At 44.4% G+C, this 21531-nt stretch overlaps 1 protein-coding gene across 1 annotated transcript in view; it reads left to right on the plus strand.

Moving 5' to 3' along the window:
• Nucleotides 1-21531, plus strand: part of SLIT1 (slit guidance ligand 1) — a 1063959-nt gene that overhangs the window by 1021353 nt on the left and 21075 nt on the right. The window contains exons 30-32 of the mRNA XM_069611588.1: nucleotides 17655-17794; nucleotides 18044-18137; nucleotides 18861-18998. Of these exons, the coding sequence (XP_069467689.1) occupies nucleotides 17655-17794; nucleotides 18044-18137; nucleotides 18861-18998 (372 nt within the window). The remainder of the gene's footprint in view (nucleotides 1-17654; nucleotides 17795-18043; nucleotides 18138-18860; nucleotides 18999-21531) is intronic.

Below are 21531 nucleotides of genomic sequence, written 5' to 3' on the forward strand. Positions count from 1 at the left end.
ATGTTAATAAAAGCCAGAGTCTAAAATCAGCTGCGGAGAAAAGTGAACGTTGCGTTAAATGTGTACAAATATTGCGTTAGTCAGGCTGCCGCGCGAAAGAAAAGGAAGCACACCTTTGAATGTGATGTTTTCACGTTTCACCCCATTACAGGCTGTTTTTAAAACTGGATTACGCCAGCTGTGGTACAGCGAGTGGCTTAGAGAACTGAACCGAATACTGCGGCTAAAAGTGAAACATGAGCTTGCATACAAAAGCCGAGCGCTCTCCACTCCCCTCCCCCCCCCCCTTGCAGGGGCGGGGCCTGCTGGGGGCGAGGTTAATGTGCAGGTTCGGGTTTTCTCTGAACGCGCAGGAGCTTCAGATGGGAGAGATGGGGAATAATTGACTTACCTCAAGCAGAGTGTTTTACAGGACGCTGAACTCTCCGCCCTTCCCCGCGTTTTTCCTGTTAGATGCTTTGCAGAGCAGCCTCTGAACCTTCTGTAGGATAAATTGAGTTTCGTAAAGCGCTACATGTAGTGGAAACCTCTTCAGCGCGCTAATAAAGTCGCGCGCAGGGGAGGGTGGAGGGCAGCGTCTGAAGTTCCCAGTAATGGGTGAGAACATTAAGGGGGCAGGTGAAGACGTAATATTCAAAACGACCCAGCGGCTGGGCAATCCTAAAGGTCAGTTGATCTCTGTATGTGTGTGAACTGTAGGCAGAGAAGGCCTTTGGGTGGGCCCGTCAGTCTCCAAAATCTGGTTCTGTTCCGGGCATTGGTGGACCCGGGACCTGCAGGGAAACCCTCTAATTAGGGTTTGGATTTCTTCCACAGGATCATTTGAAAAAAACGGGTCCACATTGTGGAAACACATTTATTACTACATAGGGTTAAACACAGCAAAGGGATGTAGCAGGCAAGGAGCGATGTGCAGAAAGGGGTAGAGTGAATGGACAAGAGGGAATGAGGAACAGAAATCCAGGGCACCGAGAGACAAGAGGCTCAAAGTGCAGAGGCCCAATGGCGATTCTCTAGAATTCCCTGCAAGCCAATCCACCACTGGAGTTGGGGGCCAATCCACCACAACTAAGGCCGTTTTCCTCTGCACAAGACCGTTCAGAGCAGCCCAAGCACCCACACCCACAGGTGAGGCTTTCCAAAGGAGTATATATGGATCATGGTTATATGACACTGTTAGGGTGACTGTTGTGTCTGACAAATTAAATGAGCACCGAGCCCAGCATGCTTTACGCGCTCAAAGGAATTTCATTCTTACTTCAATATCACATTAATATTTGACGAATATAAAAATCTGTGCTCAGTCTTATGCTCCCAAAATTCTCTCTGAATTTATGCAAAGTGCCCAGGGGTTCCCTCCCCTTTCATGCTGGTGACTTGTTTATACATTGGGGGGATTTACTCACTGGTTGAATTGTGGTTGATATACTAAGAGAGAGCTTTTTATTTATAGACAGCAATTCGTTTACAAACCAGTCCAAAGAGGCATATTTACAGTATGCAGACTGGATGCAAACAAGGGCACCAGAGACCGTACTGATTGATCCAAAATATACGTTTGCAAGGTCGCGTGATCTATTCTTTGGGGCGCCCCCCCCCTTAATCCAAAGTCTATTAGGTCGTAGACACAGGTGCGATTTAGATATTCAACTTCCACGTACGATTAGATGGCAAGAGGAGCTGAATACTAGCTTTCCAAAGACAGCTGCGTCCATATTTGGAGTAGGGCTCAAAAGTCATCAAATTAGAAACCCATCATAGAGAAGGCATGAAATGTATATGATATCCGGAATGTGGCAGCTGTCAGATGAGGTGCTATATACAACACAGTTTCTAGGAATTGCTGGAAAGGATGTGATCTGGGGGACCTATGGCCCGTATGCGCTAGAGTTCTCTAAAAATCCCATGTTTTTTGGATTGTTAAGCGTATTACTGATTTGCTAGTAGGATGTGGAAGAATACTGAAGCTCCCGCTGTGAATATCTGCTTGGGCAAGGCCTGGTCAATGATGGAAATTGAATAGACATCATCAGAGAACAAGGACTGCTAGAGGGAACTCTCGGCAGTATGGGATCCCTTCCTTGACCTAATGCAACACATTGATGCTGATGCATAAATCTACTAATACTGCACGCATCATTCATTTGTCTTATACTGAGATTGTGATTTTTTGAGATTAGCTTTTTTATTGGGGAAATTGTATTGTATTTTATTTCACACTTAACATGTATGTTGACTATAATCCTATCGCTGCTGATCTTGCTTCTTTGGAATAATTTAATGTCAAGATATGTTTGGACTATTTTTTTAAATTTTAATAACCAATGTATTATTTCTGAAAAATAATAAATGACATAAAAGTCAAGATAGCACAAGAAGCAAACAAATCATTAACACAGCATATCATTGTGAGACAAGCAAAAATACAATTGTCCTAGATAATGTGATGGACATATTGACATTAGCACATAACACCTACTAAGGTTAAACACATTGTTATATATTTTCCAGCCAAACACTAAGATGGCTTATAAAGGGGACAAAATACTCTTCCTATTATGCAATGTACAGTACAGGAATGTGCAATCTCATATATACAATCAAAAACATATGTTTAAAAGAGCCAGGGTTGTCTTTGCATGACCAGCAATTACCATCCTGAACATAATTGGTTTTGAGTAATTTCGTAGGAGTAATAAATACTCTATGTATAAAGAAGAAGAGGTTTTATGTGATACTGGCAGACGGAGATATAATTTAATTTTACTCAAAATTGAAGCCCACGAGTGTTCATTGAATACTTCATTACAATCTTGCTCCCACTGAGATTCAGATGCCCATTTAATATCGGAAACTCTCTTATACAATAACATTTTGTATAATTTGGCTGCACTGGGCACTACATCGGAAACTAAATATTGTTTTCTTGATGCATCATGAACTAATCTATTCACAGCATATGAATTCCATTTGTCTACGCAAGCATTTATTATGTCATTAAAAAGTTTGCAATCTGAGTTTGCGCGCTCTGAAACACTTGTGAACGAGCGCGATATAAATAAAATATCAATTCAATTCAACAATGAGAACTTATCTTAAAGTCATGAAATACAATTACATCAGGCCCCAAGAATAGTTGATTAACAAACGTTATCCCTTTAATGAGCCATTGTTTCCAAAGGATATATTTCCTATTAATAGTGGCATTTTTGTTACACCATAAATAGGCTATAAACATCTGATAGGGATTATTAGTAAAAGGAAACAGGAATTATTTAAGCTTATTAGAATTTGATTTCATAGGGGAATAACATTTGGAGGTAATATGACCAAAAATATAATATTAAATTGCATGTAATTATAGGATACGCCATCTCACTTTCTATCATGAGCCATGCAGGATTATCACTCATATATTTGGATGAGAACCAAGGACGAGCCTGTTTCAATAAGAACACATTATGGTTTCCTTTAAAGTCTGAGACACAACCCCCTTCTTTCTCATAAGGGTATTTCAGTTTACTTATAGCAATTCTTTTACTTTTCCCAATGCACCACAAGAAGTTTAAGATGATAGAATATATGGATTTCAAAATTGAGATGGGTTAGGGAACACAAAGCATTTGCAAGAAATTTAACATTATTGGAGAAAGCATCATTTGATGGTTTCCAGATGCCGCGACTAACATAACTATAGTGAGGACCATACTGATACACTGCTAAGGGCAGAATGAGCTTTTTCCCTCTATTGTTAATTTTGTTTCGAGCATATAAGACAGAAAAGGCAGAAAGTAGAAGAACATGGTTGCCTCGCTGATTTCCCTAATAGCTGTTTTTTGGAACTAGGATTGAACAAACTTTAACTAACTTATAAATAGTTTTGAAAAAAGCAAGTTTGAATAGCAATTTTCCTTGAACAGCAGAGCTCCCAGTAAAAAGGAGCGTTCCCTCAATTGGAGCTCACTTGTCCACCCTTCGTGTGGTGTTAATCCAGATGTTTTTTGAGGACTCATGTAGGAGATTGTCCTAGATGTTGGTTTAAAATGCTACTGAATCTTCTCCCAGGATGCTGCAAAAGACAGCTGGTCTGCTGCAGGCTATCATAAGGACACCCCTGCCCACCACAAATGTTTGCATTACAATGAATGTTCATGCTGTCAGTGAAGGCCCAACCAATGAACATCCCTAGAAAAATGCTCTAATGTAATTCATGACTAATTTTAACAAAATTATGGAAACCTTTTTGCGCAATAATGTTGGAACCCCTCTAATGAGAATTAACATGTTCAAATAACCTGGAAAAAATAGGGGGTTCTATGGGATGTTTGTCACTTAAGAGGATCCACAAGCAGGTTTTAGCTCACTCTACCTTTCACAGAGGAGATAAATCCATATGCATATCATTCTGCTCCCACTCACACAGGCAATCCAGCACTAGAGCGCTAGGCAATTCTCCTTTGAACAAGAGTACTAATTGCAACCCCAGACACATCTTTGAGCCTTGTTGGGCACTATTAGCTAAATGAAGCCAAGTCTCTCTGAGCACAGTGAGCAAGGGGTCCAGGTGGGGATTACCGTTAGTAATTTAAGGTTACAAAATGTACAGAAACGTGGGAGCCAAAACATGGTTGTGAACCCTCCAGAGTGGCCATGTTCGCCCTCTGTAGAGGGGCTCCCACACTATACATTTTGCACCTTTTGTGTAAGCTATGAAACAGTCATGAGAACCCTTTACAGAACTGTGGGTGGGCTTTGCACTCAGACAATTCCTATCACAGCAAGCACACTAACAGATAGAAATATGAATTACTCAAAGGAATAATTAACTGCTGCCAGTGATCATGATGTTCCTCATTAGGATAATTTTCCAGCTTTCTGCAAGTGCCCTTGACATATCAGTCCTCCTTCATAAAACTGTACCATCCTGGGTGGAGGGATGATATTAACCTGGCTGCTTTTAGGGTTATAGTGATGTTTGCAGAAATGTTGGCAACACATTGAATCCCTTGGACTTTTCAAATAGCATCAATGACATCAACCACCAGAAAGTTATTGACCATGCAAAATCCTTTTTTTATTTTTATTTATTGCATTTGATTACACGCCCAAACCATTAGGTATCACGGTGTACATACATCTTAGTCATACATTTTAGGTTACACACATCATACTCATCTTGAGAAGTACAAGCATGGCAGTTACAGGATACTTCCGCCATTACTGGTATTTTGCGATTCTTAGGCAGTTACAATCTTAATCTTACTTAATATTAACCAATTACCACGGATTTGAGAGACTTAGGCAGTAGCAGAAGTAAAAGGAGGGCAGGTGGGTTCCTCTGCAAAAAGAGCTACATGTAGGATAGATGGTATATAGAATGATAAGGCACGCTGTGTTGCGCTTGAGCAGCTAGTATTTGTTAAACAACCAGGTTTTTAGTTGTTTCTTGAACTTCGGAAAGGAAGTTTCGTTGCTGAGGTGGGAGGGAGCGAGTTCCAGTTGCGTGGGTCTGCTATGGGGAAGCTGGTATTGCTTGCTCTGGAAGTGGTGAAGTGTGGGATATGGAGGTGTGTATTGGGGCTGGATCTGAGTGTTCTAGGCGTGATTTTGCGGGAAATGGTTCGACTGAGATAGATTGGGGCGTGTCAGATATGCATTTATGGCTGATGGTGAGAGTTTTGTGGAGAATTCTCGCTTGTACTGGGAGCCAGTGAGCATCTCTTCTATGTTGGGAGATGTGCTCTCTTCTATTAATACCTAACGCTGCTCTAAGGGCTTTACTTTGGAGGAGTTGTAATTTGGTAAGGTCTTTTTTGAGGTGCATAACAATAGAACATTGCAATAGTCTAATCTTGTACTCCCCTTTCTGTCCCTCTCCCTTGCACCGTAGCTGCAGGAGTCCACAGGGCTCTGCTTTATCACCTCATCTTCCGACTTTGTCTACACCTAATGGCCGACATCATCTGCTCCTTCAGATTCAATTTCCACATAAATGGAGGTGACTTCCAGGTCATGATCTGATTGAAAATTATGCCATACATGTCATCCTCTTGCTTTCTGCCACCAGTCAATGAACTCCTGTATGTGCGTTGGCAGGTTGAAACAGAACACCTCAAAAACGAACATCATGCTAAATGGGAAAGGTGCTCAAAGCTGGAATCAACATCTCTGGCCCTCGGTGATAGGTACCTTCTCCCCCACTCCCACCGAAACAGTTAAATATCTGCTCTTCCTCATAGACCATGACATCTACCTCTTGTCTTATTTTTTAATTAAGCTCGGTTGTCGGCTCCTGCTTCATCCAACCCAGTCTTCCTCACCATGTGTTCTCCTTCTTTCCTTCTATGACAGAGTAATGGCTAATTAGAAACACCTTAATCACCTCTCTTGTCTGGGTCTTCCATTTGGCCAAATTCAAAGACCCAATATCATCATGAAAGCTGCAGATGGACTCCGCTTACAGTGGAACCAAAAGGAGCACATCTCTCCAGCCTTATCAGCCCTCCACTATCTCCCAATTGTACACAAGGCAATACACGGGCAATGCACAGAATTGAGGAAACAGCACTCTGATGATATTGAAACCCTCTGCATCCCTAAAGGCAGGAACAATACCAAAGAAGGTGAAGCCTGTTCCTAAATTGCTGCCAAGCTGTGGATCTCTCTCCCAGAATATCACTGGTTTTAACGCAATCGTCTGACATTTGTTAAGGCACTGAGGACCATTCTCTCCTGGAACTACCCCCTTGCCTAGTTTTCTCAGCCTTGTTGTCTACTTCATGATCATATGCTGAGGCCACACGTAGGTTAAAGCATAATTAGTGTGAATAATAAGAAGTAAAATCTCACCCTACTAGCAAATCTTTCAATGCTAACTGCAATTCCAGGCCCATCATGCTCCTCGTCATACCAGCATGTCTTCTCCAGTGAAGGGACTGGTTTTATTAGATGTTGCTGCAGAGCACCTTATAAGCCGAAACTACTGCATTAGAGTACAGATAGGAAGAAATGGCATATGAGGAGGGACATAAAGCTTGAAGGTGTCATTTGGTCATTTGCAGACCCATTGACCGCCCATAGCCATGCTAATCCCTATGACCATTCCCACCCAGCTCTTGCCCCTCCCGGCCCGAAACACCTCTTCATGAGAATGCTTTCAGCTCGCTTTAATCAAACCTTGCCATCAAACTTTGCTCTCAAAGTGCCTGCCAGTGTTTTATCAGAGTAGTCTTCTGGGAGTTAATGACTTAATTGGAACTGAAACACGCTACTGCTGTAATAAAAATATCTAAACCAGGTCTGCCTTCAGCCACTTGATTTATAAGTGCTATACATGTCCTTCAATGATGTCAAGCCAGCAGTTCTGCCTTGTGTATAAGTAATAAGCATTTGCCAGGCACTGCTAATAGATGCTCACACCCTTTTTCACCACTATGGTTGTGCCAGGCAAGTGCCTTTCCCATGCCTACCCAAAATCCCAAACTGTTGTCAGTGTAGTTCAGGCCCTGACTACTAGAAAGCACCTCCCTTTTGAGCCAACCACCTCGACTCATTGTCCACTGAGAACTTCAGTGCCTTTGCTTTTGTATCTTGTCATGTGCACAGGTTTTGTGACATTAATGTGTAACGTGGTTGTGTACTCTGGCAGATTCCCTGCTTTTGTGTGATGGAAGCATAATCTATTTGTGTGCTCTGGTATATGTCCTTTTGATGTCCTCTGGTTGTGTGTCCTGAAAAGGAACTCTCCTTGTGTGTCATATTTGTGTACTCCAGTTGTTTTCCCTCAGTTTGTGATTTGGGTATGTAGTTTGGTTGTAAACCCTGGCTGGTGCATTGGTTGTGTTCAGCCATTGTGTGACCTGGCTACATATGGCACTCAAGTGCCCTGGTTGAGTATGAATCCTAGTTCTCTTTAGTTTCTCCTGGTCATCCAACTATATTTTATTTGACTTGCGATGATCTCAGTTTGAAGGGAACACATGTGGTATCTGGTGCACACGTCCACTATTTATTTATTTATTTATGTATTTATTTATTTATGTATTTATTTATTTGTTTATTTATTTATGTATTTACTTATTGGATATTTATAATGTGCCTTTACAGAAAATGGTTCTTCAAGACAAAAGAGAGGGGTGGGGGTGAACAGGGATGAAGAATAACAAAAAACAGTCATACTAGGACTTGTGACATTCGAATCATGCAAGTGCACTAACAAGAAGTGCTGTGGAGATGGAAGGTTTGCGTGCCGGTCAGAAAGGAATGCGTTAATTTTAAAATGGGAAGGGAAGAGTGGAGAACACGCAAGTACTGGGGAGGGTGGCTGAGGGGGAAGAGGGCCCCTGGGCTGAGCAAGTGCTAAGGGAGGCCAGGTGGACAAGTGCCAGGGGAAATCAAGGACTGCAGGGACTGAAGGTCCACATGCTAAGTGTGAGGACAAGGCTGGATCGGGTTTGGTGGGGGTGTAGGCCCGCCAGGCTACTACAGGTGGAGGGAGCCCAGTAGGGCTAGTGCAGGTTTGGGGATGGTCAGGGGAGAACAAAGTGCTGGGTTAGAGTGGGCGAGGAGGGCCTGCAGTACCTGGGCGTAAGGCTAAGGAAACGTCTTGCAGTCCTATTCTTGATTAGTTGAAGGGGACAAAGAAATAATTTAGGCAGATTGAGGAAGAGGCTGTTGCAGTAGTACAGCATAGAGAGGACCAGAGCTCTGGAGACAATGAGTTTCTATGGGAAGGTGAGGAAAGGGAGAATGCCTCTGAGGAGGTATAGCTGAAAGTGGGCCTTCTTGGCAAAGTCTGCAATGTGAGGAGAGAAGGAGAGACAGGAGCCAAAGAGAACACCAAGGTTTTTAGCCTCACAAAAGGGTGAGGGGAGGGGGCTGATGGAGGGTGGCAAGATAGTAGGAGGGAAGGAGGGAGCAGGAGTCCCAATGAGAAGGATCTCAGTCTTACTGGCATCAAAGCAGAGATGGTTAGCAGCACACCATGCCTGAATAGCAGTCATGCATTCCGGAATGAGAGGGGAAGAAGAGGAGGAAGTGGAGGGATGCTTGTTGTCTACATAGCACTGGAAGTGAGGAGAGAAGGAAGACATCAAATGGGCTGGAGTGGCAGGGGAGATGGCAAGAGGATAGAGCCCTGAGGGATGCTGCAGGGGTAGAGTGCAATGGGGAGAGAAAAAGGCAGTTGAACCTGAGAAGTTTGGTCAGAGAGGAAGGAGGTCAACCAGTCCAGTACTAGGTCCCTGATACCAAGGGAAACATAGAGCAGATTTGTAAGGGTGGCATGATTGACCATTACAAAGGCAGAGGAAAGATAAAGAAGGGTGGGAATGGAAGGAGAGTTGTAATCAAGATTTGAGAGCAAGTCTATGCAGGTATTCAGGAGTGCAGTGTCCATGCCTCTGGCTGCTCCAAATTCAGATTGGTGGTTGTGGAGACAACCGACTAATTAATTGTAGTGGATCAGCTGGGAGATGACCAGCTTCTCCAAGAGCTTTCCCAGGAAGAGGGTAATGGAGATGGGGCGGTAGTTAGCCAGACAGGAGGGGTCGACAGAAGGCTTTTTGAGGATTGGGTGCACAAGGGTGTGCTTGAGGGGTAGCAGGAAGCAGCCTGTGGCTAAGGAGTGATTGCAGAAACTAGCCAAGACTGGAGCCAGGGATGCAATGTTGCCCTTGATAGTCCTGGAGGAGCAAGGGAGAACCTGTTGCACCTGATTGGGGGAGACGTTCATAGAGAGGACTTGTCTAGAGATCTCATCCAGTGGTATGGGCGAGAAAAAGGAGAGTAGGAGTGAAGGGGGAGGAGGGGCCAAGGAAGACCTGAGAGCGGGTGAGGGAGAAGGGGAGTGAAGAGGAGAGTGAGCCAGGATGTCCTGAGTTTTGGTTATGAAGTGAGAGGCCAGGGCAGTGCAGAGGGTCTGGCAAGGTAGAGGAGGGGTGGAGACTGCAGAAGGATTGGCGAGTTCCTTGCAGATTTTGAACAGTTCAGCTGTGTTGTTAGTGGCCCCAGAGATGCAGACTTGGATATAGACTTTCTTCTTCGAGTGGATGGAGAGTCTGTAGTGCCTGTGGAACATGCTGCAGGCCAGTCTGTCAGAGCAAGGCCTGCCACTTCCTCTCAGCAACTCTGCACTTGTGCTTCCGAAAGGCTAGGTCAGAATCATACCTGGGGTTGCATTTAGAAGCAGGCTTCAGGAGGATCCTCATGACAATGGCAACGATATCCATGGTGTTGAAGATGGAGAGATGATGTTTAGCAGGCTTAGCAAAGGTTGATAATCACTACAATAATGCTTTCACAACTCTAGACTCCATTAAGCAGCCATGTGTCTGCATTGTGGACCTCTGAAATCTAAACGATTTTTCTTAAAAGACTTTTCAATAGGGTATTATCACAGTTCTTCGTGTTCATACAGAGCTTCCTGCATAGTAACACCTTTATAAATTCCTTCTCACGGTATGCTTAAGACACTTAGGGGGACATGATTCTGGTGGAGTAGAGTAAAAATCATGCGTAAAATGCATGCATAAAAAGTCTGCACATGATTTTTTACTTTACTTCTCATCTTCATTTATTTGTTTGGCAGAGAGAAGGCACAGAATGGAATTATCCTTTCTGACACCCCATCCTCTCTGCCATAAAAATGCACAAGTTTTAAGCAAGCGTGCCATTTTTCTTGCTGGCGCAAATGCTGTGGATTACAAAATACGGGTGAATTCCACAGAAATACATTGTAAATGCTGCCTGTCCTGTATAAAGGTCAGGCAGCTTATACTTAATTTGCATGGCTAAGTGCAAAAAGAAGCCACAAAGGCTATTTTCCCTGCGTTTTACACCTACTTTTGCATTTCAAAGTGTAAATGATGAAATGTACATGGACGGGACCTGTTTGCATGTAAGTACAAATGTAGCAGGTCCCCTCTGTGCAATTTATGTGGCCCTGGACCACGAGGTCCTTATTGTTTACTTTATGTATTTAAACATTCATATATCGGATATGTTTTTAAAATATTTACATATCGGATCTATGGGGAGAGAATTCCAGAATGTCTACTTTTCACTGGCATTCTTTAATTGTTTTACATACTTCATGTTAACACAGGTTTTGGCATTTCTTTGTTCCTGTTTCTTTAAATATTGGCTATAGCAAAGAGCTCTCTGGCGACTATAAATAAGGATCTTCTAGCATTTCATATTCGAGCAATATGCGCCGAGCGACGGGAGCATTTCCGACTCAGGTAATGCCCCGGGGCCCATAGTTATAGGCTCGAGCGAAGCGAGGGCCTTAACGAAGGCCCCGGGCATTACCAGAGTCGGTAATGCCCCCGCCACGAGGGGCATATAGCTATTAGTACCCCGGCCCGCAAAAACTGCGTGACCGGGCACTAAAAGCTTTATTTTCCGGGGGAAAAAAAAGACGTCAAAGAAAATGGCCAACATGGAAAGGGAAAACGGAGCCCGTTTTCCCTTTCCATGGCGGCCATCGGGAACGGACACGCTGGAAACAGAAGCGTTTCCAGCGCGTCCGCTCCCGAAAAAAAGAAGGTAAGTGGGGTTGGGAGGGCGGAAGGGAGGGGAAAGGGAAAGGGAAAAAAATAAAAAATAAATAAATAAACGTACCAGGGTCCCCGGCAGGGGACAATGGAAGTCTCCAGCCATGTGGAGGCTTGGAGCGGGGATGGCCCCGCTCCGAGTCTTCACACGGCTAGAGGCTTTCATCGGCCCCCGCTTGGGGCATAGAAGGTAAGTGGGGTGGGGAGGGCAGGGAGGTGTGAGGAGGGAGGGAAGGAAAGAAAAAAAAAAGCCTTACCTCTGTCCCCGGCGAAGGTAGCCTCTCAGACTTGGGGAGGCTCGGAGCGGGGATGGCCCTGCTTCGAGCCTCCTCATTGGCTGAGGGGTTGTCACGCCCCCCGCCGGGGACAAAGGCCATGGAATCCCGATGGAGGGATTCCCGGCAGGGTAATGCCCCGGCAAGGGCCAATCAGAATGGTTCTTCCATTCTGATTCTTCCTTGCCGGATACTAATATAAAATTACTTTTCTCTGAAAGCCAAAGGTGAACAACCAGCAGATAGCGCAGTAGCACTGACCACAACATGAGAAATGTGGAGAAATGACCTATGTGCACGTTTCCTTTTGTCTAAGTGCACAGAGTAAGCAATGAGGGCCACTGAATTTAGACACGGATATTAAGGAAATGGTGCCACTGCATTACCCACTAGGCGAGTGCAAACCCGAGACATGGTAAGTAAACCAGTGTGAATATCCTGAACCATCAAATAAAAAAATCCCTAATATCTGTCTTCTGAGCCTTGCAGATAAAAGGAAGACTAGTATACCCATGGAAATATAAAAAAGCAATCGCCGGCTATTGTGGCAGCTGTTGTAGCATACACATGGAATAGGCACTGGTAAAACCAATGGATCTGGCTTTGTGTATATAAATGGCATGGTTTTGGTCTATTTGACCTATAACATTTGACCTAATCACATTTGATCGAATTTATTTGACCTTTATTTGGTCTAAAATGCAGGGGGGACCCGCCCGCAAACCTCCCCACTTCCCCCCAACCAAATCTATACCCTTACCCATCCCATATATATATTTAATTCAATTTAACCGAAAAAAATGTAAAAAAATGTGATCAAATGTTTTAGGTCAAGCATGCATACCAATGGCAAGTTTCTTTGCCGCCCCTAGTGGACAAAGCAGCATATTCTTTACTTTTTCAGTGCCAATTACTCTAAGATTTCCCAGTCCATGCTATTGCAGATCTGACATTGAAGGTCATGTTTACTGTTTTTACTGATGATGCCTGCCAGATTGTCACGCTCCCTGCTTGCACTGCAGCTTTAATCTTGTTTTAATTTCTCTGACCAGCATCTTTCTTGCATTCTACAGAAATTACTCAGATCTCATTTGAGTACCCAGGAAGACCCGCTACTTGATTTAGAGACTGCAGCTTTCTTAATGACAAGAGCTATCAGAAGTTTCTTTAACAAATGTGGTTATTGTGCGGCCCTGTCATCCCCCCATCAGTTTTGTAGAAAATCTTGAAAATAATTTTATTATTTTGCACAAACAATCTGTAACCATAAATGTTCTCCTCTGATATAATGCAGCTATGCGTTCACTGTAATGCAGTGGTATTCAAACTTTTTAGGCTTGGGCCCCCCGAGCAAAATGTGGGCAGGCCGGGCCCCCCCAAAAATACCAAATGCACAGTGCCTTCAAATGGCTTTGAACTATTGCATGCCGTCAGCGCACCCTACTCCCAGTATAGTCCTTGGGCTCCCCTACCTGCTCCCTTCACAGTCTCTGGACTCCCGCATCCCACCCCTAGCCCAGTCCCTGTGCTCTCCCCACCCGACCACAGACCCTGCACTCTCCAAACTCTGCTCCCACCACTATCCCATGGCTCCCGCCCATCCTGCTCCCACCACAGTCTTGGGCTTCCCCACCCTGCTCCCAGCACAGTCCCAGGGCCAGTGGGGGCTGGTGATTTTTTTTAAGCAGAGTGGCATAAATATTTCCACCAGATATGCCATAGCGACTGAGCGCAGTGAAGGAGCCCAAACCCATCACGGGGAGTTTGGGGCGGTTTCCCCCGTACATTTTTTTCACTAATGGCCCTGTGAATGTTTTTTAAATCATGGTTTAAAATGTTGCATTTTAGAGCATACTTAAAAAAAATGGGTAAAAAGCCAAACAGTTTGCGATTGGCGCTGGGGGGCCCAGGAGGCAAGCATGCTGTTTTTTGCTAGATATCTATGATAGATGTCCAGTAAAAATATAGTATCCCTATCCCCATGTCCCCACAGTGCCTAACACAATCAGAAGCTCCACCTTGCACGTACAAACATGCAGTGCCCCAGCCAGCATTTCCAATGAGCTATGCAAGGCTGGTGAAGCAAAACGCCAGCATCCTTGCATGGCTCAGTGAGCATGTGCAACTGTGGAACTGAACTGAACTGTCAAACAGTTCAGCCAGTCCAGGAGCACTCCCACAGCTGGAAAAAGCAGCTGAGAGTGTTCAGTGTTTCACTGGGCTGCCTCTTCAGCTCCTCCACAAAGGGTGAGGGAGCCACTCGGTGGACGCCCCCTCACCCATTATGGATGAGCCACCAGGCTCGGACTGGCCAACAGGGCAATAGGGCATGCCCGCAACAAAAATTCAAAATGCTAGTGTGTGCCAGTCAAAATAGGCCACTTTATTGGCCAATGTGGTCCAGTTTGATGAGTTACTTCACTATGCAGCTAGTAGTTTTGACATTTATTGCTGAATAAATATTCTTTACATTTCACAATTTTCTTACATTTTACCAAAAACACCACCTTGGGTACCATTCAAACAGTGTTATGCTTCAGTCCAACCATGTGAGCCGTCCCTTCCCATTTCCTCCAATCTAAAAAAAAAAAAAAAAAAAACACTTTATTTTTCTTTTATTTCATGCTGGGCACGTCCCACAGTTTGAAGACCTCTCCTGTAATGTATGGTTACCTTCTGCAGCTGAAAAATGTTCCATCCAATGAAAACGCACACTGAAAATAAACATTATCATGAGGCTGAACACATGAGTATCAATGACAGTATCATGCATGTCCCTAAAGGATGCCACTCATGATGATACTGCTTTAGTTTAGTTACGATGCAAGGGCTCATGGAAGGCCTTCTGTGCATCAGGGAAGCAGTCCATTGCATTGGGTTAACCACAATACCAGTTGTACCCATACACAGCTAAAAGGCACGTTTTAATTCAAAAACAAAAACAAATATGTCAACATACCAAACATTATAAATGACAATAATGGAAAATAATTATTGCAACACAAAATTGGGAAACACAGTGATGTGTTAAGCAGCATGGGAACAAAAGAAGCTGTTATACGCAATATTCTTGTTCTGTCTCCCCAAATTACACAATTGCAGTAGCTTCTACAAAATGGCTGACACTATAACAGTGCTTTCATTCTGATGCACTCTTCTGGCATCAAAAAGCAGCTGTTTGACGCCAGGGCCCCTCTATCTATATGTCCTAGATATATGAGAGAGCTTTAAGCCTCGCCCAAGATTTTGCTTAAAACAGAATGGCAAACTTGGCGCACAGCAATAGCAGAACCGTGAGCATTGAAAGTATACAGCTATAGGAACAGAAGAATGGGAACCATCCCCTTAGCGTCTTCTCTCCATCAAAGAGAAAGCCCCAGCAAGGTATTATCCTCATGGAAAAACACCACACACACCCTTGTGTTGATGGTGACGGAAACAAAGAGAATCTGTGGAAAACACATTTGCTTGAATTGTCTCTATGTCTGCCAATTTATTTCCCAACAGCATGATTATTTTGTGCATGGGCGAGGTAGTCGTGCATGAATTTGCTGCACAGCCTTCGTTCATAAATGCAACAAACCCTAAAGTTGTTGGTGATTTGCAATCTGGTTGACCTTCAATACGCTGATTTCAACACATTGTGCCTGGAATTTCTGTGGGTCTAGAAGTTTACATTGCTCACAAAAGAGCAACGTTGTATAAGGCTGGACCCTGCAAGACAGCTGTATGCATCTCCCCCTCCTTCGCTGCACTTTTAGGGGTTCCCCTCGCAGCCTACGCTCCCCCTCCAGGGGACTCCTCTCCCATCCTGTAATGACACTTACCTTTCCCCCACCTGGACTGCCTCTTCATATTCCTCTAAGGGGAGGCGTGACGCGCTATGTCGTGGCAGCTTTTTTCCGGTCCTCTTCTGTACTTGGTGCTTACACCTGGCGGTCTGTAGACCGCAGTGGCTTTATGCGCATGCCAGAATCCCACAAAAGCTGGACTCGTTGTGGCGTTGGTGGCTACCTTTTTTGCAATGACAGTAGACACTGTTGAACTTGGGCATGACGGATATCACCCAGGAATGTTATGGTGTTTGCGGTGACGGGTGCAGATCCCAAGTCGGCAAACACCTTCTTGCATACATGCGCACCTTCCCTAACTCATCCCCGCAAACTCCTGAAAGGGATCAGAATGGATGGAAAAGTGCCCAACCAACAGAAGTGCCACTGGTCGGGCATTCCCCTGGCAACTTTATTTTTTATTTATTGATTGATTGATTTTATTTTTGGGTGGGGGGATTTTTAAAATGTTTCTATTAACAATGTATACATTTCACAACAATACAAAATTAATTCCCCACTGCCCCAACAACAGGAAAACAGTGTTAGTACAGATCTAAAAATCTACCTCATATTTTCTCAAACAGTACCCTCTTTTTCTGGTGATTGTATATCACTCTTTCCATATCAGCAAGTATTGACATGTCATTCAACCAATCCTCCTCATTTGGAGACACCCTTGGCAACTGGCAAGAGTGCCAAAGAAGTGTGCACATGTACAGTGTTGATTCTGAATTCACTCCTCATTTTTTGTGACTCATAAGGAACTCATTGGGACGCTAATAACTCCTACCACAGTACTCGATTTGTTTCTGGATATATTTAAACCTAAAATGATTTTTTTCATGCTCTCCTTTATCTTTTTTGCCCTCTGTATTTTTATGACTGATAATACATGTAGCACCCATGTTCTGGACATTGTGATTTTGTATCATATGTATATGCTATATTTGCAACTTTAAAGCTGTTCAGGAACATCATTGCTCTTGACATTAGTATCACATAACTAAGGCTCTGCTGCTTTGACCACCCAAACACATCTTGGACTCGCCACTTATTTAATCTTTCATTAACATGTTGACAATTGACCCCGTCCCTAGTAGGGGACATGACACGGAAACAGCCCCTTAGCTATGGTTGATTCCGAGGGAGAAGGGAGTTGGGGAATTATGTTTGCCGATGAGTTCTCATTGCCTCCCTGCACCCATAGAGAATCCCACCCATTAGGGAGATTTCATGAGGGTGTGAGTGGTCTTGCCACACTAACTTGTTTAGGACAGGACGTCCGGCTGCCATATAACAAGCCCATCTCAGCGTTTTAGTTGAAGAACTTCTTAGTTGTGCCAACACTCACATCTGAGTGTCAACCTGCTTAAATAATATAGCTTTCATCCTTTGAGGCACTTGTAAGAGTGCAGTCCTGCGCAGAAATGAAGAACAGGCGTAGCGACAGACCCACCAGGGAGGGCCCAGCACTATCCCGCTGGACTCTACTAGGTGCCCCAGGAGTAAAACATTTTGGGGGTGAATATGAAACCTTAGTGAAGGGTGTGATTGACTGGCACAAGAATAGTTCAAGCCCTTCACTTATTATTGGAAGGAATCATAGAAGATGGCCAGTGCCTGGAGATCACCTGTAAGCAGACTTCTGCTCTGGATGCAAATCAAACCTGTGTGGACTGTAGCAATTTCAGGGGATTATCTGTTCTGTTCCAGGCAGAAGGACCAGCTATCCCACAGATGGGCAAATATTGTGTTTGGCTGAGTGGACAATTGGGTTGGGATCATAGGGACCAGGCAAAAGTCTGAACAAGAATAGCTGAAAACTCTTGCCAGCACATAAATATCATTTTATTTTCATGAACACCAAATGCTCATCCACAACTTTCTCTTTCTTATTTTCCCAATGGCAAACTTCGCTCTTAACACTCCCAACTGTTTTTTGTAGAGAATAGTGCTTTATTGCTTTTGCTCTTTTTCCTTTCTGTTTGTAGGTGTTCCTGTGCAGAAGGATTTGAGGGGACAACCTGTGGCGTAAACAAAGATGACTGCGAAGAGAGTGATTGTGAGAACGGGGGTAGCTGTCTTGATGGCATCAATGATTACACCTGCTTGTGCCCTTCAGCCTACACAGGTACATGGTATCACTCCTCTTCTCTGTGCATCTATCTTTCTCACTAGACCAGGCTTCATGCCTGCAGCTTCTGGGTAATTGTATCGCGTGGGGACCAGAAAATTCCAACTCCATCTGTTAGACGCGCTATTCTTTTTACGTGAGGACTTTTGAAAGCAGTCCACTGGTAGGAAGCCAGGTACTTGCTCATTGAATGATAGCGGGGTGCATGGCTCATGCCTTGTGTGTCCTTCTTTCTAAATCCTGCAGGAGAGTACTGTCAGCAACTGGTAGACCTGTGTGCCGTGGAGCGGAATCCCTGCGACCATGATTCCAAATGCGTCATCACGAAGGAGGGACTCAAGTAAGCACCCGTGATCGTCCTGTGTCTGTCTCATCATGTCAGGCTGCTCATGTCAGACAATAGACCCCTGTGTGCCCCAAGATGAAGGTAGTCAAAGGGCCACTATTCACCTTGTCATTGGGAGCCACGCAGAGAACCTTAGCACACTGGCTGACTCGGTTGACGGAAGTGCATATTGCAGCTGTTCATGGACATTCTGCGGTGTTAGAGCAACTTGGGGAAAAACAATACTAGACTACTTCATGTGGCACCAGGACCAGGAGGAGAGTTTCCAATGTTCTCCTAAAATTAACAAATACGGTCCAATCTAACAATATAATAAAAGGCCAGATGTATGTTTGTCCCTGTATGCTTGCCCGATGCAGTCCTAGCTTCACCTGTTATCTCTGCTAGAGGGAGCTGTTGCCTTAGGATATATAGAGACATTACCAATTCGCATAGCTTTGCCTGTTGTCACCATTGGAGAGAGCTGTTGGCTTAGGATATGTAGTGGGCCTACTGTGTCAATGAACACCTGCACTTTGGCCCGTGTACACAGGCCTGTACACTAGTTCACAACGAAAGGTTGGAAAATTATCCCTTTGCTTAAGATGACAAAAGGTGTGGCACCACCCCGGTTGAGTTGGAAACCTAGTGGACAATTTTGTGCTTGAACAGTGATGGGAAACACTCCTATTCTTCAGCAAGAATCTGGTAACTCCCTGTCTTTTTCTAACTTCCCAGGTGTGAGTGCAGTCCTGGTTATGTGGGAGACAATTGCAGCACCAACTATAATGACTGTAAGGACCATCGTTGCCAGAATAATGCCCAGTGTGTGGATGAAGTCAATGGATACTCCTGCCTCTGCCCCGAAGGATACAAGTAAGAGAACACACCTCTACTCATATATCTGCACAACAGACAGATATTGCTTTTAAGAACTTCGTCTGGAATGTCATATCCTGGCCCACAACATTAAAGGCCATAGAGAGGCTATTTTGACCATCCAATTGTTAATTCTGCCACTTGGATAGTTCGAGATTTGGATGGAAGGATGGCTCCAGGCAAAGCGTGTGAGATATCCATAAACCTCCCTATGCAGCAATAGGAATAGAATCAAGGATGACAGCCTCATGCCGTAAGAAGGGTGTCACTGCTATCTTGGGATTGGGGGAGCAGAGAGCTTGATTTGAGCTTTCCCAAACAACATTAAGGCTTCACAATGTCGTACTATAGTAATATGGGGGTAAGCCGATTGTGCAAGATGAGGATTGTTGTAGTTGAATCTTGAATTTTACGCCAATAAACGTATGTCTTTCTGTAGAAAATAACCAAGCGGTGTGTCTTTAACACTGTACAGTCAAAGCCCTGGAGAAAGGTGATGCATGTTTCCCCTACTAATAAGACAAGAAGAGGTTCCCCCCTTGTTTTGTCTCCTTTCTTTGAGAAAGGGGCAAAACACGGGCAGCCTCTTTCCCGACTGAGTGGCCCACTCTTTGGCCCACCGGGGTTGCCTGCCCGCTTGCCTGTTTGAAGCCTGCATTCCCAGAGACGTTGTGCCTTCCTGCTATTTGTAGGACCCTAGATGGGTCACAAGTCCACATTACCTTCAGTTTCTGTGGCGCCCTACCTGCCCGTTTGGATCCCCAAGTAGCAGGAGTCTTTGTGCCAGGCTGGTACCTGTGATACCCTGGGAGCAGTGATCCAGAAGCTTGCATTAGCTCAGAGAATCTAATTTGTGATGCAGACCTGCTGATGCCCCAGCCAACTGAGATCCCTGAGACCTCTGCACTGCATCTCCCAGTACACGAGCAGGATTCATCACTGACTGGTCATTGAACACTGCTGCGCGTGGACAGGTATCTTCAATAGTTCCTTAAAATGTTCACCAGCAGCTTATACTTGCAAGCACTTTAGTGGTTCCATAGGATTGCATCAACCACCGTTACTTTGCGGTCTTGTAGTTCAACTCTTGTAAGTCGACTTTTGTTTCATTTTTTGGAAATGCAGGGTTTTCCTCCATAACCCACCAACCTCTACCCTACACACACCCTCCCCATACTACCTCTAAATTTGCACGAACACACAGAGACACAGACACAAACACACGTGTATATATAAACAAGTTTTGGCAAACCCAACAGTTTGGGCTTTTGTGTAGGCATGCGAAAGGCACTTGCCAGGAACAGTCATAGTGGTTTGAACTCGCCATTGAAGATAGCGATGTAAAATGGTGCCAGTACCTGGGCTTCCAAAAGCACTTCCTGGCCAATGCCTAGTACTTATACACAAGCTAAAACGGTTGGCTTTGCCAATGCTTGTTTTAACAGGACTTCAGTGAAGTGCACATATAGTGCTTATAAATGCAGTGGCTGAAGGGAGTTAAGACATTTTCATTAGACCAGCAGTGGGTTTGCAACTCCAATTAAGTCATTAACTCTCAAAAGACTGCTTTGAAAAATAATCACTGGTGGGCACATCGAGTGCAATGTTTGATGGCAAAGCTTGATTTAAGTAAGCTCAAAGAGTTCCCATGAGGAGGTTTATGGACAGGGGGTGGCAGGAACTGAGTGGGAATGGCCATAGGGATTAGCAAGGCCATGGGCAGGCAATGAGTGGGAAAATAACCAAACAACATCTACCAGCTGTGTGTCCCTCCTCATATGCCAAGTCTCCCTATCTGTACTCTATTGCAATAGCTTCGACTTTTCGGTGTTGCAAGCGAAACCTAATAGCCCAAACTACAAGTTGGCTTACAAGAGTCGAACTGCAATACCACCAACTTACAGTGGTCCATGTAAGCGCTATAAAAGCACTTTAGTACACAAGGCTGAAAAAGATATTTCACCACCCAATATCTGAATCCCATATGATATGTAAACAATGAAGCCTGTCTGGAGAAACAGAACACATATTCATGACCTCCTTTCAAAACCCAGAAGACCTCTAATGATTTCCTTCTTTAACATTTTACTGGTTCCTTTGTTTTGCGATTGTTTTGGAGTTGACAGATTTAGGGATCTTTGCACCACATGTCTTCTTTACTATACTTTGAAATATGATTGTATGTTCTGTCTCACGCTTAAAAGAATAGTGCCTCCCCTCTCTGCTGGAGGGGTTGTGGTCAGAGCGGGAATTATTTATATTAGTGGTGGTCCTGCATGAATGCTCAGTCCTTCGGCGGGAGGTTTTGACCCTTGTAGGGGAAATCACTGGATCATTAATGCCTATAGATTCCCTGGTGGGTGGTACTTCTCGGTGAGCCACTGGACTCCCTTTGCCCATTGCAGGGCCTTGGAGCATCACTTATAGCTCAGCTACGTCTGGCAGCACTCATAGCTCTTGCTAAGAACTGGAAAGAAAGGTCAGGCCACGAGTGAATGTCTGGTGGTTTAAGCTTTGGGAGATTGTGGTG

Source organism: Ambystoma mexicanum, chromosome 8 (assembly GCF_040938575.1).
Source record: "Ambystoma mexicanum isolate Mex_15411 chromosome 8, UKY_AmexF1_1, whole genome shotgun sequence".
In the NCBI taxonomy this organism is placed as follows: Eukaryota; Metazoa; Chordata; class Amphibia; order Caudata; family Ambystomatidae; genus Ambystoma; species Ambystoma mexicanum.